The sequence below is a fragment of the Dermochelys coriacea genome, chromosome 2 (assembly GCF_009764565.3).
Source record: "Dermochelys coriacea isolate rDerCor1 chromosome 2, rDerCor1.pri.v4, whole genome shotgun sequence".
Taxonomy (NCBI): domain Eukaryota; kingdom Metazoa; phylum Chordata; order Testudines; family Dermochelyidae; genus Dermochelys; species Dermochelys coriacea.
Genome location: NC_050069.1, coordinates 92,911,432 through 92,937,981, shown reverse-complemented (window position 1 = coordinate 92,937,981; position 26,550 = coordinate 92,911,432). Strand labels below are relative to the sequence as shown.

The window sequence follows — 26,550 nt, the reverse complement described above, 5'->3', positions numbered from 1 at the left end:
ACTAACAAATTTATTAGAGCATAAGCTTTCGTGAGCTACAGCTCACTTCATCGGATGCATTTGGTGGAAAAAACAGAGGAGAGATTTATATACACACACACAGAGAACATGAAACAATGGGTTTATCATACACACTGTAAGGAGAAAGTTTTTTCCACCAAATGCATCCGATGAAGTGAGCTGTAACTCACGAAAGCTTATGCTCTAATAAATTTGTTAGTCTCTAAGGTGCCACAAGTACTCCTTTTCTTTTTGCGAATACAGACTAACAGGGCTGCTACTCTGAAAACTGTAAGGAGAGTGATCACTTAAGATAAGCCATCACCAGCAGCGGGGGGAGGAGGAAAACCTTTCATGGTGACAAGCAAGGTAGGCTAATTCCAGCAATTAACAAGAATATCTGAGGAACAGTGGGGGGTGGGGTGGGTGGGGAGAAATAGCATGGGGAAATAGGTTTCAGAGTAGCAGCCGTGTTAGTCTGTATTCGCAAAAAGAAAAGGAGTACTTGTGGCACCTTAGAGACTAACAAATTTATTAGAGCATAAGCTTTCGTGAGCTACAGCTCACTTCATCGGATGCATCTAATAAATTTGTTAGTCTCTAAGGTGCCACAAGTACTCCTTTTCTTCATGGGGAAATAGTTTTACTTTGTGTAATGACTCATCCATTCCCAGTCTCTATTCAAGCCTAAATTAATTGTATCCAGTTTGCAAATTAATTCCAATTCAGCAGTCTCAAAAAGTCTGTTTTAGACTGCTGAACTGGAATTAATTTGCAAACTGGATACAATTAATTTAGGCTTGAATAGAGACTGGGAATGGATGAGTCATTACACAAAGTAAAACTATTTCCCCATGTTATTTCTCCCCCCCACCCCACCCCCCACTGTTCCTCCGATATTCTTGTTAACTGCTGGAATTAGCCTACCTTGCTTGTCACCATGAAAGGTTTTCCTCCTTTTTCCCCCCCTGCTGCTGGTGATGGCTTATCATAAGTGATCACTCTCCTTACAGTGTGTATGATAAACCCATTGTTTCATGTTCTGTGTGTGTGTATATAAATCTCCCCTCTGTTTTTTCCACCAAATGCATCCGATGAAGTGAGCTGTAGCTCACGAAAGCTTATGCTCTAATAAATTTGTTAGTCTCTAAGGTGCCACAAGTACTTCTTTTCTTTTTGTGAATACAGACTAACACGGCTGCTACTCTGAAACCTGTCAGTGAAGATGCTGTCATCTTTGTTTAAATTCAGTTTACCATTGATGTAAAGTGGTTTAAACTCAATTTAAAAAAAATACTTGTTTTTGAAAATATTTTCTTTTTAGCCAATGGGGAAGTGACTTGCAAAACATTAAAATCTATACTACGTTTAAGGCTGATTCAGGAGAAAAATATATTTCGTTCTCTCTGATCCCTGCTTATGTTACAATGTGTGTGGTCCTTGCCAAAACAGACTGCTGCTGGAGATGTGGGTCTCCCATATTTTGGGAGTAGGCAGGAGGTTAATATGATCATGAATGCTGCCTTAAAAATTACTTCTCAGAATTGTGTTTTGGGACATTATCCTATAAACTCACCAGTTCATGGAAACCTTGGTTCTCTAGAGCTGTGCTTATAGCCCAATAACTCATATAGCTTAGATGGAAGAGCAGACTACCTCCAGAGATACAAGCTTTGCATAGAGACTTGGCTAACCTGGCTAAAGAACAGGCAACGTTCTGGAGAAGAGGAACCTCAAAACAAATTTGAAAAGATTGGGTCTGACTTTTTAGAAATCTTTGATTAATTCCTAGTTGAAGGAAACTAAGATGTCACTCTCCTTTTCCCTCTCTTCCTTCCTTTCTTTCCCCTCCTTGTCCATTCCTTTACATTATTGTTCTCTTTGTTGTTGTTGTTTGTTTTTGTTTTCCCAAATTTTTTTTGGAGGAAAAAAACCAATAAAATTTTTAGTTTAAACTGAAGCTGTATGCAGTTACTTGTTTTTTTAGATGACGGTTGGTTAAAGATGCTTTTTTCAGTGAGAGACTTTTAAAAAAAAATCATCAGTATTTGTGTGTTAATTTCAAACTGAAAAATGCTGGTTGACAGCTTTGTGTCTTTTATTTATAAAAACAACTACAACCTGTGCATGGTGTCCCAGTTCAGGCCAACGGCACCTCGATTCCCCCGCTGTTGCTCCTCAGGGGCACCCACTTTTAGGCTCCTGGCTCCTCAACCCTCACCTCTTTTCGACACACAAGTGCATCTCTCCTTCCTGACCAGGGTTTTCCAGGCTCCACAGTTCTCTGCCTACATTCTGATGTTCCCACAAATCAGAGTATCTAGATAGGCCAGTATATGCACTTTGCTTTCTCTTCAAAAGCTATGAATAGTGTAATGGCCCACCGTCACAAATTACCACACAGTTCTTTCTAAGAAAGCACATTTATTCTAAGGCATTACAGAAAAAAAATATTAAAAGCAATAAAAGAACCTACATGCATGCTAAAAAGCTTATCATAGGTCACCCTAACTCCATCCTGGGGATCCAGTAGGCACTGTTCGCTCTAAGCTATGCACGTGTGAAACACTGTTCCCTCTAAGCTATGCGAAACACTGCACACACAGAAATTTGCACAGAAGCACAAAACAGATGTCTGAATTTCAAAGAACACACAGGATTTTTGTGGGTATGTGAGCTTCATCTGATACTTTAGGGAGAGTGAAAATTCTCACTGTGTATTTGTCTTCAGGCCTGCCTATTACAGTTACAAACACAGATATAAGCATGCAGAGTTCCACAGCTTCTGAATGCTACTTTCTGTGGGTTTTGGCTGTTTATCATGGAGCTTAATAGCTAAATTTAGGGTTCTAAACTGAGTGTATACTCTGCTCTCATCCATCTTTTCCCTCTCCCTGGTAAAAAGCCTCACCTTACAAGCTCTCACCTAACCCTGCTTTATGACATTTCAGTAGGTGTGGAGAGTATTGAGTTCCCATCCCACCTCAACAAAAAAGCCTGTCAGGGCTCCATGTCTGAAACTTTTTGCTCTTGCTCACCCTCTGACACGTGCCACTGATGATCTTCAATTTGAGGGACTGGGAGTTGTAAGGAACTGGTGATGAGGCCAGGTACCAGATGGCTGGGAGGCTAATTAAGTTGAGACTTACACTGTGTACAAGTTCCAATCAGGTCCTAGGAGCAAGAAACCCTCCACCTTTCTATCACACCACCACCTTATTTCTCAGAAACTGGCCATTCCTTAACATAATTAATTCTCCTGAACAGCCAGGATACTAAGGGGTAAACTAAAATTATAGGTTAGGTCAAGTTTTACAGATCTTCCGTTATTGACACAGCAAGATTTTTTTTTTCTGGTCAGGGAAGCGAAAGTATCCTTAGAGCTCATTTTCACAATGTAATTTTTTTTAAGTCCCATCACAGCATCTGGATTATCTGCACAGAGATAGAATCGTAGTGCTTCCATAAAATAACTTTGATACAACTCAGCCTGAGCTATGTTACCTATATCCTTAGAACATGTGGTAATGCCACACTGTTGTGGATTTGTCTGAAACATTGAATAGGACTATGTTCATTGATTTGCTCTATAAAAGTAATATTTCTTATTCCTGCTTTACATTATCAGAAGTGTGCCTCTTACATACGTATTGTGTTGTAACTCTAAGACTGTAGCAAATGCATTACAAGCCCAGTGCATGCAGGCTGTATAGTACATTTTCGAGAATACTTTGAGCACCGATAGCTTGTCTTTGGGTCCCATGGAGAAAAAATCCTTTTATTCTGTACAGAAAAGATAGTTCATTGATATAGTCACCTGGCAGAAGAAGATTAAAAGTAGAAACGATTTTTTCTCTGTTGAACTGTGATCCAAGACAGACTAGGGTGTTGTGGTGCAGATTTCAAATATTTATTGGCAAAAAAAACTTGTGCACTAGGCAATCAAACTCCAACAGATCAGTCAGTTGTGAATGTGTGTTGTAATTTGGTTTAGCTCTTGATAGAATGCATTCAAATAGAGTCATGGGTTGTGATTTCTTTTAATACTGGGTAGGCTTGATGCACACTGTTTCTTGGTGAATAGAGGATGAATCCTGAGAGAAGAGCTGGCAAGGGTCTGATATTTACATGACGTCTGTTTTCTGTGACCTTTGAAACACACTAATCTTTTCAGTGATTTAAACAAAAATTGAATGCTTTGAGTCATCTATTCTAGATAGATTCACGAAGAAACTCTTCACAATAAAGGAACAGTTAAAAATAGAAATGCTTGTTGATTCAGTTAAGTACTTTTTAATGACCAGTAATACTTACATTATTCCACCGTTTTACCAGTTTACAAAAACACAGTAATTTTTTAAAATTTACGTTTTGGTAGGGTTCCTGAAAACAGAACAAACAGCCCTTGTATTAAACACAGGACTCTGTGAGAACATTCACTCTCCTCAAGATAGGCTTGAATTGCAGCATGAGGGGAGAAAAGGCAAGCACCAGAATCACTAAAGCACCCTACCCAGCTGCTGTACAAAATCACCCTTTCAGTTGGAGAGTTTTGAATGGATGAAAAGATTTGAAGTAAAGGTTTGACGATCTGATGGAAATAATTGTGGACTGCTATAGTGTGCTAAATTCTAAGGGTTTTTTAATGCCTGCCTCATTCTTTTGGATCTTAAAATACATCAACTATATTAATGCTAGATGGGTGTGTATTAGGTATGTTACAGAAAAACACCTTTTTAAAACAAAAAACACGTTTAAAGGTTTGATTAAAATGGATAGATGTCCTGAAATTCAGTGTTAAGGATGACATTTCATATTTGACTCATCATATTGTGCCTAGATTTTGCAACACAGCTATATGTAAAATCACCAGTTGTTTAGAAATCTTGTTAATACGTAGGTGCAGTCGGACTGAATAGAGATGTGACTTCAGCCTGGCTATTTAAGTGTATGCTAAACCACTTTACTTTAGGCTGACTTTATTTATTTATTTATTTATTTATTTATTTATTTATTTAATGCATCCTTATGACTTGAGAAAACAGATAATTCAGAGCTTGATTTTCAGAAGGTTGAAGTCAATGGGATCTGCAGGCCCCTAATGAGTAATTTTACATTCCTTCTTTCTAAAAAAACCCCAAACGATTCTCTTTAAGTCTGATCACTTTTCTCTCTATTTTAATTGCAAGTGTTTAATTTAATTTTTGGTTGCTTTACTTTGTATTCAGTAATAGAGGATACCCATCCCATATACAAACTTGCTAGTACAGAATTTTAGTGGTTGCCTGAATATTTTTATGCAGGTGTCTCTAACATACTTCCAAATAAAGTATGAAGGTATTGTCAGTACAGAACTTGATGTGGTCTGAAGAAAAATAAAATCTTAACCTGCACTCTAAACATTTACACAAACAGAAAAGGCTAAAATTAATAACTGTGGCCTATTGAAAGAATGATAGGTCAAGTGAGGACAGAGTTAGTTATTAAGTAAAGAGAGGATAAATTAACCATTCTAAAAGAGTCAGAATTTGGCCAGTTTCCATTAAATAGGGTGCTAGCCTTTTCATTAAGTGACTAAGTATTTAGTTTTCATATCTCCTGTGTTTGTTCTCCAGGTTGTCAATGGGGTGTGGGTTGGATTGATATGCTATGGCATTCCCCTGCCCCTTTGCGGTAGACAGTCTCTTCATATAATTTAATGGAGAAGAGCACTCTCTGTTTTTCTATAAAGAAAAGGAGTACTTGTGGCACCTTAGAGACTAACAAATTTATTAGAGCATAAGCTTTCGTGAGCTACAGCTCACTTCATCGGATGCATTTGGTGGAAAAAACAGAGGAGAGATTTATATACACACACACACAGAGAACATGAAACAATGGGTTTATCATACAAACTGTAAGGAGAGTGATCACTTAAGATAAGCCATCACCCACAGCAGGGGGGGGAAAGGAGGAAAACCTCCCATGGTGACAAGCAGGTAGGCTAATTCCAGCAGTTAACAAGAATATCAGAGGAACAGTGGGTGGGGTGGGGGGGAGAAATACCATGGGGAAATAGTTTTACTTTGTGTAATGACTCATCCATTCCCAGTCTCTATTCAAGCCTAATTTCACATTTGGTGACAATGTATACCTTCAAATCAGCGGCACTGCGATGGGTACCCGCATGGCCCCACAGTAAGCCAACATTTTTATGGCTGACTTAGAACAACGCTTCCTCAGCTCTCGTCCCCTAATGCCCCTACTCTACTTGCGCTACATTGATGACATCTTCATCATCTGGACCCATGGAAAAGAAGCTCTTGAGGAATTCCACCATGATTTCAACAATTTCCATCCCACCATCAACCTCAGCCTGGACCAGTCCACACAAGAGATCCACTTCCTGGACACTACGGTGCTAGTGAGCGATGGTCACATAGACACCACCCTATATCGGAAACCTACTGACCGCTATTCCTACCTACATGCCTCTAGCTTTCATCCAGATCATACCACTCGATCCATTGTCTACAGCCAAGCGCTACGATATAACCGCATTTGCTCCAACCCCTCAGACAGAGACAAACACCTACAAGATCTCTATCATGCATTCCTACAACTACAATACCCACCTGCTGAAGTGAAGAAACAGATTGACAGAGCCAGAAGAGTACCCAGAAGTCACCTACTACAGGACAGGCCCAACAAAGAAAACAACAGAACGCCACTAGCCATCACCTTCAGCCCCCAACTAAAACCTCTCCAACGCATCATCAAGGATCTACAACCTATCCTGAAGGACGAGCCATCGCTCTCTCAGATCTTGGGAGACAGACCAGTCCTTGCTTACAGACAGCCCCCCAATCTGAAGCAAATACTCACCAGCAACCACACAACAGAACCACTAACCCAGGAACCTATCCTTGCAACAAAGCCCGTTGCCAACTCTGTCCACATATCTATTCAGGGGATACCATCATAGGGCCTAATCACATCAGCCACACTATCAGAGGCTCGTTCACCTGCGCATCTACCAATGTGATATATGCCATCATGTGCCAGCAATGCCCCTCTGCCATGTACATTGGCCAAACTGGACAGTCTCTACGTAAAAGAATGAATGGACACAAATCAGACGTCAAGAATTATAACATTCAAAAACCAGTTGGAGAACACTTCAATCTCTCTGGTCACTCGATCACAGACCTAAGAGTGGCTATACTTCAACAAAAAAGCTTCAAAAACAGACTCCAACGAGAGACTGCTGAATTGGAATTAATTTGCAAACTGGATACAATTAACTTAGGCTTGAATAGAGACTGGGAATGGATGAGTCATAACACAAAGTAAAACTATTTCCCCATGGTATTTCTCCCTCCCACCCCACCCCCCACTGTTCCTCTGATATTCTTGTTAACTGCTGGAATTAGCCTACCTGCTTGTCACCATGAAAGGTTTTCCTCCTTCCCCCCCCTGCTGTTGGTGATGGCTTATCTTAAGTGATCACTCTCCTTACAGTGTGTATGATAAACCCATTGTTTCATGTTCTCTGTGTGTGTGTATATAAATCTCTCCTCTGTTTTTTCCACCAAATGCATCCGATGAAGTGAGCTGTAGCTCACGAAAGCTTATGCTCTAATAAATTTGTTAGTCTCTAAGGTGCCACAAGTACTCCTTTCCTTTTTGCGAATACAGACTAACACGGCTGCTACTCTGAAACCTGTTTTTCTATAGAATTTGTCATGGTGAATATTCAGCAATGAAGTTTAATGAAAGAATCACATTTTATAACTTCCTTTAAAAACTATTGTAAATGTTGTGGGCCTTATAAGTTTGATTATAAATTGTAAAAGCTCTTAATTAAAAAGTAGCTTTGTCTTATTTTGATAAGTGTTCCTCATAAAAAAAGTCTTAAAATTGATTTTGTTTAAAATTTCTTCTTCATGAACTGGCTACAGCCAAACATAGTGAAAGGAAGCAGTATGTTAAAATTTATAGCTCCGCCATTGTATCTCAGTCTTGAAACGGCAAATAATCCAGTTATAGTCTTCTATTGATGAGAAATATAAAGTTGTGAAGGGCCTTGAAGGTGAGGTCGAGATGTCTGAATTTGATGTGTTGGAAAAGAGGGATCCCGTGAAGGAATATTCAGAGTGACAGTGTAGCAGGATAAGAACAAGAGGCAAGAGAGATCATCATGGCAGATGTGTTTTGGGTAAGCTGGATGGAGCAGTGTGATATTAAAGAGAAAAGGAAGGGGAAGGTTGCAATAATCAAAACAGGGTATTATGAGGGCCTAACTTTTAGCTGTGTGGATAGAGGGGAAAAGCGAGAGCTTAGAAATTTTATGGAGAAGAATTTGGACATTGCTTGGGAAGATGGGATGGGAGAAGTCAAAAATAATATACATGTGATGGGTCTGAGTGTACCTGCATCATGATCATTTGCTTCCAGAAAGTTCACCATGGAAAAGGACAGATTTAGACAAATATACTACCAAACTAATGAAGGGCTCCTCTGCTACTAAAGAGACTTTGTCTCAAAAAATAGGTTTAGCTCTGGAAAACTTAGATTCATAGGTACTAAGGTCAGAAGGGACCATTCTGATCATCTGACGGAGAGATTGCCGAGACTCATCAAGCCCTCGGATCGCTACCCCTTCCTGCTTCTCCACGTGGGCACCAATGATACTGCCAAGAATGACCTTGAGCGGATCACTGCGGACTATGTGGCTCTGGGAAGAGGATAAAGGAGTTGGAGGCGCAAGTGGTGTTCTCGTCCATCCTCCCCGTGGAAGGAAAAGGCCTGGGTAGGGACCGTCGAATCGTGGAGGTCAACGAATGGCTACGCAGGTGGTGTCGGAGAGAAGGCTTTGGATTCTTTGACCATGGGATGGTGTTCCATGAAGGAGGAGTGCTGGGCAGAGACGGGCTCCATCTTACGAAGAGAGGGAAGAACATCTTTGCCAGCAGGCTGGCTAACCTAGTGAGGAGGGCTTTAAACTAGGTTCACCGGGGGAAGGAGACCAAAGCCCTGAGGTAAGTGGGAAAGCGGGATACCGGGAGGAAGCACAGGCAGGAAGGTCTGTGAGGAGAGGGCTCCTGCCTCATACTGGGAATGAGGGGTGATCAACAGGTTATCTCAAGTGCTTATATACAAATGCACAAAGCCTTGGAAACAAGCAGGGAGAACTGGAGGTCCTGGTGATGTCAAGGAATTATGACGTGATTGGAATAACAGAGACTTGGTGGGATAACTCACATGACTGGAGTACAGTCATGGATGGTTATAAACTGTTCAGGAAGGACAGGCAGGGCAGAAAAGGTGGGGGAGTAGCACTGTATGTAAGGGAGCAGTATGACTGCTCAGAGCTCCGGTACGAAACTGTGGAAAAACCTGAGTGTCTCTGGATTAAGTTTAGAAGTGTGTGCAACAAGAGTGATGTCATGGTGGGAGTCTGCTATAGACCACCGGACCAGGGGGATGAGGTGGATGAGGCTTTCTTCCGGCAACTCACGGAAGCTACTAGATCGCATGCCCTGATTCTCATGGGTGACTTTAATTTTCCTGATATCTGCTGGGAGAGCAATACAGCGGTGCATAGACAATCCAGGAAGTTTTTGGAAAGCGTAGGGGACAATTTCCTGGTGCAAGTGCTAGGGGAGCCAACTAGGGGGAGCGCTTTTCTTGACCTGCTGCTCACAAACCGGGTAGAATTAGTGGGGGAAGCAAAAGTGGATGGGAATCTGGGAGGCAGTGACCATGAGTTGGTTGAGTTCAGGATCCTGACGCAGGGAAGAAAGGTAAGCAGCAGGATACGGACCCTGGACTTCAGGAAAGCAGACTTTGACTCCCTCAGGGAACAGATGGCCAGGATCCCCTGGGGGACTAACATGAAAGGGAAGGGAGTCCAGGAGAGCTGGCTGTATTTCAAGGAATCCCTGTTGAGGTTACAGGGACAAACCATCCCGATGAGTCGAAAGAATAGTAAATATGGCAGGCGACCAGCTTGGCTTAATGGTGAAATCCTAGCGGATCTTAAACATAAAAAAGAAGCTTACAAGAAGTGGAAGCTTGGACATATGACCAGGGAAGAGTATAAAAATATTGCTCGGGCATGTAGGAAAGATATCAGGAGGGCCAAATCGCACCTGGAGCTGCAGCTAGCAAGAGATGTCAAGAGTAACAAGAAGGGTTTCTTCAGGTATGTTGGCAACAAGAAGAAAGCCAAGGAAAGTGTGGGCCCCTTACTGAATGAGGGAGGCAAGCTAGTGACAGAGGATGTGGAAAAAGCTAATGTACTCAATGCTTTTTTTGCCTCTGTTTTCACTAACAAGGTCAGCTCCCAGACTGCTGTGCTGGGCAACACAAAATGGGGAAGAGATGGCCAGCCCTCTGTAGAGATAGAGGTGGTTAGGGACTATTTAGAAAAGCTGGACGTGCACAAGTCCATGGGGCCGGACGAATTGCATCCGAGAGTGCTGAAGGAATTGGCGGCTGTGATTGCAGAGCCCTTAGCCATTATCTTTGAAAACTCGTGGCGAACGGGGGAAGTCCCGGATGACTGGAAAAAGGCTAATGTAGTGCCCATCTTTAAAAAAGGGAAGAAGGAGGATCCTGGGAACTACAGGCCGGTCAGCCTCACCTCAGTCCCTGGAAAAATCATGGAGCAGGTCCTCAAAGAATCAATCCTGAAGCACTTAGAGGAGAGGAAAGTGATCAGGAACAGTCAGCGTGGATTCACCAAGGGAAGGTCATGCCTGACTAATCTAATCGCCTTTTATGATGAGATTACTGGTTCTGTGGATGAAGGGAAAGCAGTGGATGTATTGTTTCTTGACTTTAGCAAAGCTTTTGACACGGTCTCCCACAGCATTCTTGTCAGCAAGTTAAGGAAGTATGGGCTGGATGAATGCACTATAAGGTGGGTAGAAAGCTGGCTAGATTGTCGGGCTCAACGGGTAGTGATCAATGGCTCCATGTCTAGTTGGCAGCCGGTGTCAAGTGGAGTGCCCCAGGGGTCGGTCCTGGGGCCCGTTTTGTTCAATATCTTCATAAATGATCTGGAGGATGGTGTGGATTGCACTCTCAGCAAATTTGCGGATGATACTAAACTGGGAGGAGTGGTAGATACGCTGGAGGGGAGGGATAGGATACAGAAGGACCTAGACAAATTGGAGGATTGGGCCAAAAGAAATCTAATGAGGTTCAATAAGGATAAATGCAGGGTCCTGCACTTAGGATGGAAGAATCCAATGCACCGCTACAGACTAGGGACCGAATGGCTCGGCAGCAGTTCTGCGGAAAAGGACCTAGGGGTGACAGTGGACGAGAAGCTGGATATGAGTCAGCAGTGTGCCCTTGTTGCCAAGAAGGCCAATGGCATTTTGGGTTGTATAAGTAGGGGCATAGCGAGCAGATCGAGGGACGTGATCGTTCCCCTCTATTCGACACTGGTGAGGCCTCATCTGGAGTACTGTGTCCAGTTTTGGGCCCCACACTACAGGAAGGATGTGGATAAATTGGAAAGAGTACAACGAAGGGCAACGAAAATGATTAGGGGTCTAGAGCACATGACTTATGAGGAGAGGCTGAGGGAGCTGGGATTGTTTAGTCTGGAGAAGAGAAGAATGAGGGGGGATTTGATAGCTGCTTTCAACTACCTGAAAGGGGGTTTCAAAGAGGATGGCTCTAGACTGTTCTCAATGGTAGCAGATGACAGAACGAGGAGTAATGGTCTCAAGTTGCAATGGGGGAGGTTTAGATTGGATATTAGGAAAAACTTTTTCACTAAGAGGGTGGTGAAACACTGGAATGCGTTACCTAGGGAGGTGGTAGAATCTCCTTCCTTAGAGGTTTTTAAGGTCAGGCTTGACAAAGCCCTAGCTGGGATGATTTAACTGGGACTTGGTCCTGCTTTGAGCAGGGGGTTGGACTAGATGACCTTCTGGGGTCCCTTCCAACCCTGATATTCTATGATTCTATGATTCTATGATTCTAGTCCGACCTCCTGCACAGCGCAGGCCACAGAATCTCATCCACCCACTCCTATGAAAAACCTCACCCATGTCTGAGCTATTGAAGTCCTTAAATCATGGTTCAAATACTTCAAGGAGCAGAGAAGCCTCCCTCAAGTCAACCATGCCCCATACTACAGAGGAAGGCGAAAAACCTCCAGGGCCTCTCCAATCTGCCCTGGAGGAAAACTTCTAACATAGCCAGTGATTTTTCCCTCGGCCTGTTCTCACCTTTATCTGCATAGTAAAAAACTACTATAAAACCACTAGTAGGAAGCTTTAAGGCCAGCATTATATTTGTTTTTTGTTTGGGTGTCTGTGCAATAATATTTAATGGGAATTTCAGGTCATTTTGTTTTGATGCTTTAACATGTATTTTTATGGTGAACAGATTATAGACAATATTTCACAAATACTTGTTCTGTCTCTTTATTGCAGACTTCTGTGGAGAATACCTTGGCTTAGGCACACCCTGGTGGGAGTAGTATTAAAGACACTGGATCAAATTTAACTAAGGTGTAACCCATCGGAATTATATCAGTTTACACAAGTACTGAACTGATCACATGTTGTAGCATTACTCATAAAGATTAATGCATTTAGGTCCAGATCTTGCAGCTGAGTATGTATGGGTTGACTGCAGTGAGGCTTTATGTGGGATGGGAGGAGGAGTCTGCTTACACAGATTTAGTTGCAAGATTGGGATCCTAGAGATTGATACAGCAATCCTCATCAGTTTGGGCAAAACTCCAATTTACTTCAATGAGAATTCTGTTTGAGTAGGGAGGGCAGGATCCCTAATAATAAATAATAATAATAATAATTAATAATAAATATATTGTAGTAATAGATCTCAAAGCTTTACAAAAGAGGGTAAATATCCTCGTTTTACAGATGAGGAAATGACCGCCTCTGATTGGCCCATGATATCAGCCTCCACCATCCAGTTGGTAGATTTTCAAGCAAGCACCTTTATGCTTTCCCCCGTGCTGCCCTCATGCCTGGGAGTTACTCCCCATCAGTGTCTGTAAAAGTAACTCATTATCTGCCTTCAAAACCCTCCGTTAAACTCTGCTTTGCTACTTTATAGGACTGGGAGTCAGCAGAGTAATGACTCCCTTAAATATTATAAAAGGTTTTTGAGAACTTCCCATCTTCCATATTTCTGGGCAAAATTTTTCTCTTTAGAGAGGCTTGTTCAGTTTCTATTCATCTTGGTGGTAATTGTGTATGTATGTCTAGAAGCACAATTTAGCCCTCAAGAGGTCTTCCTGAGTGTTTCAGAGTTGATAGATCTGTCAGTTCATAGCTTACTATTTATTTATTTTTATCAGATTGTGTGCGCTTCTAGGAATGTTAGTGGACCTTCGTTGTGATGCCAGTCTAACTTAAATCGTACCCAAACTTTTTCACAACCTTCTTTTAAACCATGCAAACCATTAGGAATAGGCTTAGTGGGATTTCATCTTCGTTTGGTCGTTTTCTGACCAGTTTATACCCAAAATCTATATAAGACTATCATGTAAATCTTTTCTGAATTTGGCCCTTTAAGTTGTTCTGTTAGAGAACTCTTTTTTTCTTGACAATTCAGTTAAAATGCTTTCATTTTAAAAAGCTCCTGACATCTGATAGAAAATTCTGAAAAACATTCTATTTAGCAACAATTATGCTAAAGTAAAATACATTGTGTTTTTCTTTCTTGTTTCTTTATTACTAGGAACATCATTTGCGTAAGAATAAAATATTTGTTTATTTGATAATCTTGTCTTGATGCTCGCTTAAAGTTGTAGTCCTCTTTGTGCAGTCAGTGTGTTGCTATGAAGACAATTATGCTATTATAAACTAAGAGCTATGACCTTGGAAGGGAAAAATGTCTGAGGATCAACGATCCCATTTTCAGTTAAATATCCGAAGTGTATTATTTTTAAAAGGGAAGAAAAATAATTTAAAAGGGAAATTGCTTCCAGATAGACTGTGTTTCAAAGTTTTCCAGGAAATGACAGCATCTTTTTGAATGTCTCCTAATCTCTTCTTCACTCACAGAACTTTTCCTACAAAAATGAAAAGACATCAGAAAAGTAAAGAAATGTACTTTAATTGCTGCCTGAAATTATGTGCAACTCTATTTTAGGTTGCAGAATCTTGAAAACAATGTATAATAGAAACTATCGCTGGTTAAAAAAATAAACTGATGTAAATATGTACAAGGAACATTTGCATGCCACTCTGTAAGTACAGTCGGTTCCTACCTGTGTTGCATTAGTAAAAGCAGCAGTGTATGTGTCTATATATAACAAGTTTTATTTTCCTCCCTAGTTGTGTGCTGCCCATCTACCTACCCAATCAGAGGCACCAAACCACTATCAGGCAGTATGTCGGGCACTGTTTGCTGAAACAATGGAGTTGTACACATTCCTGGCCAAAATTAAAAGTGCAAAAGAGGTAAGCAGTCGGAGAGAATTCTCTCTTGCTCATTTGATTACTAGGGGAGTGAGTACTGTGAAAAACTTTCTATTTCCAATCACCAGTGACAATCCGATGCTAGAGAAAATTATTTATAGTGTCCCTACAGTTAAGCTTTCTGTTTTGTCCTGTACCCATTAATCATGGGTATTTGATAGAGGTTAGCATAATTTCATGATAGACCATGACCCATAATGTGATCAAGAAAACAAACATTACCTGGAAAACGATCCCTCACTCGAACAGACCTTGGGAGGCAGGCCAGTCCTCGCTTACAGACAGCTACCTAACCTGAAGGATACTCATCGGCAACTACACACCACTAACACTAACCCAAACCCAGGAACCAATCTCTGTAGCAAACCTCGTTGCCTACTCTGTCCCCATATCTACTCTAGCGACACCATCAGAGGACCCAACCGCATCAGCCACGCCATCAGAGGCTCATTCATCTGCACGTCTACTAATGTTATATGTGCCAGCAGTGCCCCTCTGCTATGTACATTGGCCAAACCGGACAGTCCCTACATAAAAGAATAAATGGACACAAATCGGACATCAGGAATGGTAACATACAAAAGCCAGTAGGAGAACACTTCAGTCTTCCTGGACATTCTATAACAGATTTAAAAGTAGCTATACTTGAACAAAAAAACTTCAGAATCAGACTTCAAAGAGAAACAGCAGAACTAAAATTGATTTGCAAATTTAACACCATTAATTTTGGCCTGAATAGGGACTGGGAATGGCTGGCTCATTACAAAAGCAGCTTTGCCTCTCCTGGAATTGATATCGCCTCATCTATTATTGGAAGTGGACTACATCCACCCTGATCAAATTGGCCCGGTCAACAATGGTTCTCTGCTTGTGAGGCAACTCCCTTCTCTTCATGTGTCAGTTTAATAATCCCCACATTGGTAATTTGCGCTCCATGCGTCCAATGAAGTGGGTTCTAGCCCACAAAAGCTTATGCCCAAATAAATCTGTTAGTCTTTAAGGTGCCACCGGACTCCTTGTTGTTTTTGTGGATACAGACTAACACGGTACCCCCGATACTAAATATTACCTTATGCTTTTCATGTTGCCTTCCTGCTCTCTCTGCCAATGACACCAGGCTCAACATCCTATTTGTCTGCTTCTCCCATGAGTGTCTTTATGCTTTTTCCACACTGCTCCTAGTGGTTATTTTCCTGAGCTGGTATGGAAGGGCACTCTCCACTTTGCATTCAGATCGATTCTTCTGTGTCACCTACAAGAAATTAACTGAATAAATTATGGTGAGTTTAGAGAGCCAGTAGTGGAGAGTTATATGTAAATCAACACATTGTATTGTGTTGATACACACAATATAGTATTTAATAACAGAGTCACCACCTTGACGTCTCCACCTGTTTTTGTGACCCTTTCCTCTACACTTCATTTATCTTTCTTGGAACAGTAGTGGGCAATTTTTATTTTTACTCTGGTCTAAAACTCTCAAATAATCTAGCTAGAAAGTATAAATTGATTATGGCTTTAGCAAATCCCTAAATATTCGAGGCAAAAAGCTTCCACACAATTTCTTCCTGTTCAAGCTGGATGAGTGAAAATGTTTCCATTTGCTCATGCTCAGTATAACAGCTGTTCATTAATGTAATTACTGAAGACTGTATTACACATTAATTGCTTTTTGCCCCCCTAGATTAGGTGCAAAACTGACCACAGTGTGCAGTTAGGTATTTTCAGTATATGCCTATATAGAACTTTACTTTTTTATTTAAATATTATCGAAGTACACAAATAAATATATACATCAATATACACACAGTAATACTTTTGTTTTAAACTTGTAAGCTATTCAATCACCCTGTAAATTAAAGTGTATACTGTGAAATGAAAAATACCGTTTGCCTCTGAAAAGGCTATTAGGACTTGATCCAAAACACATTTAAATCAATGGAAACAATTCCACTCTGGGTGAAATTTATTTATTTATTTTTTTGGTAAATACTGTGTTCACCATTTGCCTGCGTGTGACAGTCCCCAGGGTACAAACTGAACCACTGAGTCTCCTTAACTCTTCATCTTGGGGTGCCTCTTACACTGCTTTGCTAGTAACTCAGCCTCTCCAGGTTCTGCTTAGACACAGACATTAGCATATAGAGTCGCTCCCAGCAAAATTATATGAATGCTCTCCCAGCCTGTCATGAACTATATACAGGATGACACCCGCTAATTCTTAGCCCCAGCCTGGTACCCCAGAAATGTGCATCTTTCACTGTTGAGCCCGCTACTGAACAAACCAAGCTCATTCATTTCCTTTGATGAAATGATGGATTATTATAGTGCCCCAGCCTTTGTTAACCTGAGCACAGATTCCCAAACACTTCAACCAAAACACACTGGTTTAGATAAATCAATAAAACGTGTTCATTTACTAGAGAAAAATAGATTTTAAGTGATTATAAGTGATAAAGTCATAAAAGTCAGAATTGGTTACAAAAGAAATAAAAGATAAATCCGCAATCTAATTCCTAAATTTTACCAACCTATATAAGATTTGAAAGCAAAAAAGTTTCTTACCCAAAAGCTTAGAGCAGTTCATACAAACTGGAACACCTTCCAGCTAGTACACCGCCCCCCCCCAACCACGCACACGCCAACAGTTCAGTGATGCTCCTATTGTCTTTCAAGAGGTCATGCTGCTATGAGTAGAGATGAGGGAGGAGAGGTGAGGAGTAGGTCACTGTCTCTCCTTTTTATACTGGAAAAGTCTTTGCTGGGTCATGTGGTCAGCAGTTCCATTGCATATGTGCTCTGCAGGCTGTCCTTCAGGTGAGTTGTAAATGTCTTGTTTACAACTTCCCTGCTGGTGAATCTCCGATGAAACAGATAATGACTCTTTAGCTCCCTGCTGGTGTGCAAGTATGTCTTTGTCTCTGGAAAACTAGTTTGAGCCTGCTTTTCTAACTTTGTTACATGCTAATGTAAGATCATTATTATACAGTAGAATCTCATAACTTTACATACATAGTTGCTGCACATATTTTACCAGGATAATAATGTTCAGTAGGTTGTGAGTTTTGAAATATCTCTCAAGGCATACTTTATACACAATATATCATAATCATATAATAGGGGTGAACCTGAGGTACAAGGTATCATATGGGGTGTCACACTGGGTGCAATTGATTTCCTTTCTGACCTGCCCTTAAATATCTGTGGCCTTATTTCTGAATAGTGGGTTGATTTTACCAATAAAATGGATGGAAAAAAAAATTCCTCATTTTGTAGCTTCTGCTCATCAAGCCCCAGATTTTTAAAAGGTATTTAGGCATTGTTTCACTCAGCATTGCAGAGCCTAGTTGGTTTAGTAGCCTAAGAGTATGTCTACACAGCAAAAAAAAAAAAAAAAACAAAAACAAAAAACCATAGCTGGCCTATGCCAGCTGACTTCGACTCATGGGACTCAGACTGCAGGGCTGTTTCATTGGTGTGTAGACGTCTGGGCTTGGGCTGGAGCCTGAGCTCTGGGACCCTCCCACCACGCAGGAAGTATACACAGCAATGGGAGTGCCCCGCAGCCTAAGCCCTGCAAACCAGAGTTGACTGGCACAGACCAGCTGTGGATTTCTAAGTCTCATTTTCAAAAGTGACATAGGCCTGTAGGAGCCTGTCTCTTACGGAAAGTCAGTGGGACTGAGGCCCCTAAGTCACTTTTGAAAATGAGTCTTGAGCTTCTAAATCAATTAGGTATTGCAGTGCTGATCAGAGCAATGCCTAAATACCTTTTAAAAATCTGGGCCTAGATCTTTAGCCAATTTGATACCTGTCTTGTCCTGTATGACTTACCTAGTTAGCTGTTCCCATGAGGGCAGCTGGACTGTAGCAAAAGCTTAAATATCCTTGCATAGTGGGAATTTCTACAAGCTTTTAATTATACCTCTTAGGAAATCTTTCTCATGGATATTAACCCTTTCTAGCAACATTAAAAAATTAAGAATTTGTAATATTCTTTGTCACCTGTTTTTGGACACAGTCTTCATTTTCCCCTTACGTTTGACTCTTAAAGTGGTCATGGTCTTGAATCGCTCTCTCCCCTTTAACAGAGCTGCGTGTAACCTAAACCACCAGCAGGGTTTTTATAATTATGCAATAACAACTTATTAACAGTAAGTGAAACAATTAGCTAAGTTGTTTACTCAAACTTAGATCCAAAGAACAACATTTCTCCTGTCCCACACTGTCAGCCCATAAAAATGTACCTTGGAGGATAAATATTTTGGATCAAACAGTATATTTGCATAATATTCTATGCTGTACTTTAATTATGAATGTTATAGAATATTGCTACAGTTACTTTCCAGAAACTCAACATACTTGCCCAATGTTTCTCTGTTTGATCCCCTCTGTAAGTTAATGAAGAGCCACTGATATCCACCCAAGACCTCAATTTGGAGTCTCAGTGCATTTGCTGAATTGATAAGTAAGGGATAACAACTGAGCAACCTTTTTCCACCTCTCTCCACACTAGGGCATGTCTTCTCTACTCCCACTCCTATTGTCTTACAAACAGATGTTTTTGATATGATATTCAAAAGTCCTATAGCAGCACAAAGGATAAGAAACATTCTAGTGGCTGAGTCTGCAAACCTTACTCTCATGAGTAATTCAATTGACTGAAATGGGAGATACTCAAGTGAGTAAGGGCTGGAGGCCCAGTCCATAGGGCTTAAGTCTGATGTTAGATAATTGGGTATGTAAAATCAACTATTACCCTTGGGCAGTACCCTCTTTTATATGTTACGTATTCTTACATCAGAGATCAGATGTGCAAGTCTATTTCATCTGTTCCCCAGTTATCAGTCAGTCACTTCCATCAATAAAACAACCTCTAGAAATGGAGAATACATACAGAAATTATGATTACATTTTTAAACTGCTAAAGTTTAAACAAGCCCAGGAATCATACCCCTATTTATGAAAAGCTCCTTGAAATGTTAAAATGTAGAGACCATTTAGAGGCCATTGTGTTCAAGTGATTCTTTGCTGTTGTGTTGACATGTACATTACATAACCTTCCATCTGTCACTGAGCAAAGGAAAGTATTTTTCAAATATGGGCCATTTAACAATAATAATTGTACTTGACTGTTTTCAGTAATGCAAAAATAAATGTAAATACATCTATATATTTACTCAAACTGCTAGAGAATTGTGTGTGAGAGCACAACGTTTCAAAAAAATGCCAAATACTTTCGTTGTTATAAAATGAAGACTGTTGAAATGCTTAATATTCAGACTTCTGGTGTGTAGCTTGTAAATCTGTTTCCTAATTTTCTGAATGAATGCCCAGTCTATAACATGTGAGTGAGATTTGTAGTGTGGGTTTGATGGCTTTGGGTCAGCTAAGATAACCTCTTAATATTTTCCCCCTCTAAAACGGAAATCCGTCTGGGATATGATTTTAATATTATAGCAAAAATAGCTTCCTCTGGTCTATTTCCCAAGGGTAAGAACAAATGGATACAGCAGCTGAGGTTATTCATATGGATTTCAATTAAGTTCTGAGAAACGCTCCATTTTATTCTAAGTGTTTTGGTTTGCATAATTCGTCACTGAAATTGATTTCTAATCCCACTGATCTTGGCTGATTGAGGAGGGAGATGATGCAGTTAATTCAGTCTAGAGGACTTGGCATGTATGTCCATCACAAGAAATTGTTCCCTCTGAGCAGTACCAGCATACAGAGAAGAGTTAAAGGAAACCTTCATAACCAATGTTTGTAAGGTCAGAACATTTCCCATTTGTGTATGTTGCTAAATTCCAGTGTCTTTTAAATTTATAACAAGGAAATTACATAGTATTTCATTGTTTTTCAAAACACTGAGAAACTCAAGTCTTTCCAAAAAAAAAAAAAAAAAGTACTTGTGGCACCTTAGAGACTAACAAATTTATTTGAGCATAAGCTTTCGTGAACTACAGCTCACTTCATCGGATGCATTCAGTGGAAAAGACAGTGGGGAGATTTATATACACAGAGAACATGAAACAATGGGTGTTAACATACACACTGTAACGAGAATGATTACTTAAGGTGAGCTATTACCAGCAGGAGAGAAAAAAAACCTTTTGTAGTGATAATCAAGGTGGGCCATTTCAGCACACCTTGCAACCAACACCTGGCAACCTTCAATCTTTTGAGCAATTAATATAACGTGAAACTTTCTATATATTAATTCCTAATGTGCATACTGCCATGATATCTAGGTACTAAGTAGCCTTCAAGCATTTTGGCAATAGGATTTAGATTTGCTATCTCTTCCTCTTCTCTTTTCCTCCCTCATTTAGCTTGTTTGGTATTGTTTTGTTGTTTGCATTCTGGGAGACCAAAGCAAATTATTTTGTAGTTCCATTAGTGGATGAAGATCTGCTTTCCATTGTGACTTAAAACCAGTAAGTCTGCTTCGTTCTGATCCACAGTAAAAGAGAGCTCAGAGCCATCTGCTGAAAGTATCTTGCCTTCTGTTCCTGGGAGATTCTACCTAGGGACTGACAACCACAATATCCCTGATGATCGTAGTTGCTGTATCACAATGTCCAAGGATTACTCTAGCTTTATTTTGGCATGGCATGGCATTGCATTGGGAGCTCAAGTTCAGTTGTGTGTTCACTGTGATCTTTTGATCCTTTTCAGAGTCATGGCTTTCCAGGATACAGTCTTCCATTCTGTAGGTGTGGGCTGAATTCTTAGTTCCTAAATGTATGACTTTGCAATGGGCTATATTAAAACACATTTTATTTGAATTGGCCCAGCCTACCAAATGATCAAGATTGTTCTGTATGACTACCAGGTCCTCATTATTTTCGACTCTGGGTCATTTGATGTGTCCTTTTTTATTGACATAACATCAGCACTCTTCCAGTCTTCTAAAATTTTCCTGGTATTCCAAGATTTATTGAAAACTGTCATCAGCAGGCCAGAGATCTCCTCAGCCTTCTCTTTTTGGACTGTTGAGTGAAAGTTATTTGAGCCTACTGATTTAAAAATGATCATCCCAGTAGCTATGCAGTGTAGTTGTAACCATGTCGGTCCCAAGATTTCACCTCGTCTCTCTAATACCATAGTAGATGTTGTTTAACACCTGGAGTGAAAGGACAGAGTTGCTTTTCTGGCTGGTAGCCTTTGCTGTTACAGCTCTCCAGCCCTGTCATGGTGTGATTTACCTGGACTTGGCCTTCCTAAAATAGAAACTTCCTCTCTTACTATATTGTACAGGGACTAATTAGACAGGTGCCTTATTTTGAAGGTGGTCCATCAGTTAGTCAAACCTTTTCTCTCCTCCTGATTCTTAGTGGTAAAGAGAATCAGGTTGGAATCTTATAACATGGTAGGATATTTAGCATTTATGCCATCTTGCTGCCTCTGGGTATAAGTCAGCCCAAAAAACCATCTGTTAAAGAACAGAAAGCTTTAATGGTTGCTGAAATGGATAATTGCTCCGGGTATTGTTCAACATTCAAAGTAAAGGTTAAGCAGCTGGAATATGTTAACTTTATAAAAATAAATGTGTATTGAAGGGAGTAGCAGTCTGACTGTTGTCAGTTTGTTAAGCAAAGTTAACTTAGGTTCTGAGGAGCAGAAGGAGAAAGCATTAGGATGATTTTATAATTTTTGCAGGCCTTCAACAAAAGTTTCCAGTTTAAGAGAAAACAAGGCATTTACAGTTCACAAAGACTGGCATTGAAATCATTACCACTACTTTGCATCTGATGGAGAAATGGATGAATACTCAGACTTCAATATTGATATAAATGCAGAAAGAAAAGGAGTACTTGTGGCAGCTTAGAGACTAACAAATTTATTAGAGCATAAGCTTTCGTGAGCTACAGCTCACTTCATCGGATGCATTCGATAATGCATCGGTAATGCATCCGATGAAGTGAGCTGTAGCTCACGAAAGCTTATGCTCTAATAAATTTGTTAGTCTCTAAGGTGCCACAAGTACTCCTTTTCTTTTTGCGAATACAGACTAACACGGCTGCTACTCTGAAACCTGTCATAAATGCAGAAGTAAATGTAAATGAGACTTTTCTATAATATTTCCTCTTTTGGGGAAAGGACTTATTGCTTTTTAAAGTAACAGACTGATATCACTCACAGCTGCAAAGCGCGTACAAGTTTCCATACACACATTTTTCCCAGTTGTCTATAAACCACCACATCTGGTCTCCTGTGGAGATAATGCTAAGCTGTCACCGCATTGTGTGGTCATTTAAGGATGCCTACAGATGTTCGCTGGAAAGTAGGTTCAGACTGCTATGTTTGTTTGCTATGTAATTTGAACAATATTCAAACAAAGAGGTAAAGGAAGTGTTATTGAAGTAGCACACTGTTTTACCTATGTTTGTTAACCATTTCAGGTACTAACTTAAGCCTAATAAATTTAATTCAAAAGAAAACAATTTATGAAAGATTTTCTTATGGTATTTATAATGTGGCTGTGCACATGAATTAAAGTTAAAAAGTATGTTAGCAGATTTTTTCAGTGAAACAAGACCGTATTGATTATATGTATCATTTACACACACACACACACACACACACACACACTTGAATTACCTTAAATACAGTGTAGAATGAGAAGCTACTGTATGCTCATTCCCTTGGGGATTATGACTTAATGCAAGTTTAAACAGAATTTAGCAGGTCCCATATGGACAAGGTAGTTATCATGATTTGCTGTCAAACTGGGAGGATGTATCTTTTGGAGCCCCACAGGGGTCTGTCCTAGGTCCAGTGCTTTTCAATATTTCCATTAATGACCTGGATAATGGAGTGGAGAGTATCCTTATATAATTTGCAGATAACTTCAAGATGGGAGAGGTTACATCCACTTTGGAGGACAAAATTAAAATTCAAAAGGATGTTGAAAAATTGAAGAATTGGTCTGAAATCAAGAAGATAAAATCTAAGAAAGACAAGTGCAAAGTACTACACTTAGAAGGGAAAGATGATAAGTACACCCACAAAATGGGGAATAAATGGTGAGATGGTAGTACTGATTAAAGGAATCTGGAGGTTATGGTGGATCACAAATTGAACATGAGTCAACAATGTGATGCAGTTGTGAAAAAGAGTAGTATTCTGGAGTGTATTAACAGGAGTATTTGTATGGAAGACCCAGGAGGTAATTGACCCACTCTGTTTGGCACTGATGAGTCCTTAGCTGGAGTGCTACGTCTAATTCTGAACATCATACTTTAGGAAAGATGTGGATGACTCAGAGCGTCCAGCGAAGAGCAACCAAAATGGTAAAAGGTTTAGAAAGCCTGATCTGTGAGGAAAGGTTAATAAAATTGGACAGGCTTAATTTTGAGAAAAGAAGACTGTGGATGGATCTGATAAGAGCCTTTAAATGTGTCAAGGGCTTTTATAAAGAGGACTGTGGTCATTTGTTATCAGTGTCCACTGGAGATAGAACAAGAAATAATGGGTTTAATGTGCAACAAGGGAGATTTAGGTTAGATATTGGGAAAAACTTACTAACTAGAAGGATAGTTAAGCTTGAAATAGGCTTCCAAAGGAGGTGGTGAAGGTTTTTAAGAACAGCTTGGACAAACACCTGTTAGGGATGGTCAAGGTTTACATGGTCCTGCCTCAAGTGCTGGATTTGATGACTTCTTGAGGTCCCTTCCAGCTCTAAATTTCTATAGCTTATATTATGAGAAGAAGTAAATAACTTTTCCTTATTCACTTTCTCCACACCACTCATAATTTTATATACCTTTATCATATCCTCCCCCAGTCTTCTCTTTTCCAAGCTGAAAAGTCCTAGCCAATTTAATCTCTCCTCATATGGGACCCATTCCAAACCATTTTAGTTGCCCTTTTCTGATCCTTTTCTAATGCCAGTATATCTTTTTTGAGATGAGATCACATCTCTACGCAGTATTCAAGTACCATGGATTTATATAAGAGCAATAAGATATTCTCTATCTTATTCTCTATCCCTTTTTTTAATGATTCCTAACATCCCGTTTCCTTTTTTTGATTGATGCTGCACACTGCGTGGACGTCTTCAGAGAACTATCCATGATGACTTCAAGATCTCTTTCCTGATTAGTTGTAGCTAAATTGGCCCCTATCATATTGTATGTATAATTGTTTTTTTTTCCCAATGTGCATTACTTTACATTTTTCCACATTAAATTTCATCTGCCGTTTTGTTGCCCAGTCACTTGGTTTTGTGAGATCTTTTTGAAGTTCTTCACCATCTGCTTTGGCCTTAACTATCTTGAGCTGTTTAGTATCATCTGTGAACTTTGCCACCTCACTGTTTATCCCTTTCTCCAGATCATTTATGAATAAGTTGAATAGGATTGGCCCTAGAACTGACCCTTGAAGCACATCACTAGTTACCCCTCTCCATTTTGAAAATTTACCATTTATTCCTACCCTTTGTTCACTGTCTTTTAACCAGTTCTCAATCCATGAAAAGATCTTCCTTCTTACCCCATGACAACTTAATTTACTTAAAAAGAAAAGGAGTACTGGTGGCACCTTAGAGACTAACAAATTTATTAGAGCATAAGCTTTCGTGAGCTACAGCTCACTTCATCGGATGAATCCGATGAAGTGAGCTGTAGCTCACGAAAGCTTATGCTCTAATAAATTTGTTAGTCTCTAAGGTGCCACCAGTACTCCTTTTCTTTTTGCGAATACAGACTAACACGGCTGCTACTCTGAAATCTTAATTTACTTAAGAGCCTTTGGTGTGAGGGACCTTGTCAAAGGCTTTCTGATAAGATGGTAGAGTTCAGCTCAAACTTGCACATGAGGATTGGCTGCTCATATGGTTTCCATCCCAGGACTGCTCAGCCCAGCTCCTCTTTCTAGAGATCCAATCCCACCTTGCTTTGTGACCAGATAGAGTAAAATTGTTTCAGTGAGTCAGAAGAATCTAACCTTTTCTCAATAGAACCAACACCTGCTAACACCTGGGATGTTTCAAGCACACACTGTCAGTCTGCTAGGGTACATCTGCACTGCAATAAAAAACCTGTGGCACCGAGCCTGGATCAATTGTTTCGGGCTTGGGCAGTGAGGCAAAAAATTGTAGTGTAGATATTTGGGATTAGGCTGGAGCCTGGTCTCTGAGACCCTCCCAATTTTCGCAGTCTCAGAGCCTGGACTCCATCATGAGCCTGAATGTCTATGCTGCAATTTTAGGCCCTGTAGCCTGAGCCCTGCAAGCTCAAGTCAGTTGACTGAGACCAGCTGTGGCTATGCCATGGGTCTTTAATTGTAGTGTAGACTTACCCTTAGAGACATTCTAAGAGAGGAGGAGAAAGGACATGCTTCTAGCTATACTTGGAATACATTGGACTAGATTAACTATTTGGGTGTGGAGCAGTGATGAGGGTATAATGGTTAATGTTTGCTTACCTGTGTGTCTAATTAGGCACGTCAAAACCACAATCCTTTTTCACAGAACTATTGAAACTAAAATTATGCCTATTCTTGGAGGATTTCTTGAAGCTTTAAATATGCCAGGATATTTTCACTTGCAGTAGTTTTTATTTTGTTTTATTTTTACCATTAAAACTATTACTCTGTAGCTAACACTCTGTTGTTAACTGCCATACTCAGCCCACACCAGAGCTTATTTACAGGCTAAAAACTTACACTCTGGTCTGAGGTCATTTAAAAAAAACATTTCAGAAATTGTAGGTTATACAGTTAGCAGTATCTAACTCTTGTGTCCTTAAATCACAAGCTATCTTCGATGGCACTGGCTTATGATAATGCTGGGTTCTACTGATAAAATCCATATTAAAAAAAAAAGAAATTTCATTCTTCACAAGAGTGTTGTAGCTAAAGGAAACAAATGCCTTTGGAAAGTCTTGGGGTGTAGTCAACGTCCATGAATGAGGCAAGCTGAATTGGAACCAATGAGTGAGATCACTGAGTGAGATCAGAGTTGTCAGAACAGCTAGAAGCACCCTTATATCTTCTACCCAAAACCCTCCCCTGCCCTATACTCACCCCTGATTTTCAGGACTTGGCCATTAGATTTTGTGTCATATAAGTTGTATGGATTTTCAAA

At 40.2% G+C, this 26,550-nt stretch overlaps 1 protein-coding gene across 3 annotated transcripts in view; it reads left to right on the top strand.

Moving 5' to 3' along the window:
• Window positions 1-26,550, top strand: part of SPIRE1 (spire type actin nucleation factor 1) — a 169,427-nt gene that overhangs the window by 93,696 nt on the left and 49,181 nt on the right. For all 3 annotated transcript variants that reach the window (XM_038391720.2, XM_038391717.2, XM_038391719.2), the window contains exon 4: window positions 14,316-14,441. In XM_038391720.2, the coding sequence (XP_038247648.1) occupies window positions 14,316-14,441 (126 nt within the window). The remainder of the gene's footprint in view (window positions 1-14,315; window positions 14,442-26,550) is intronic.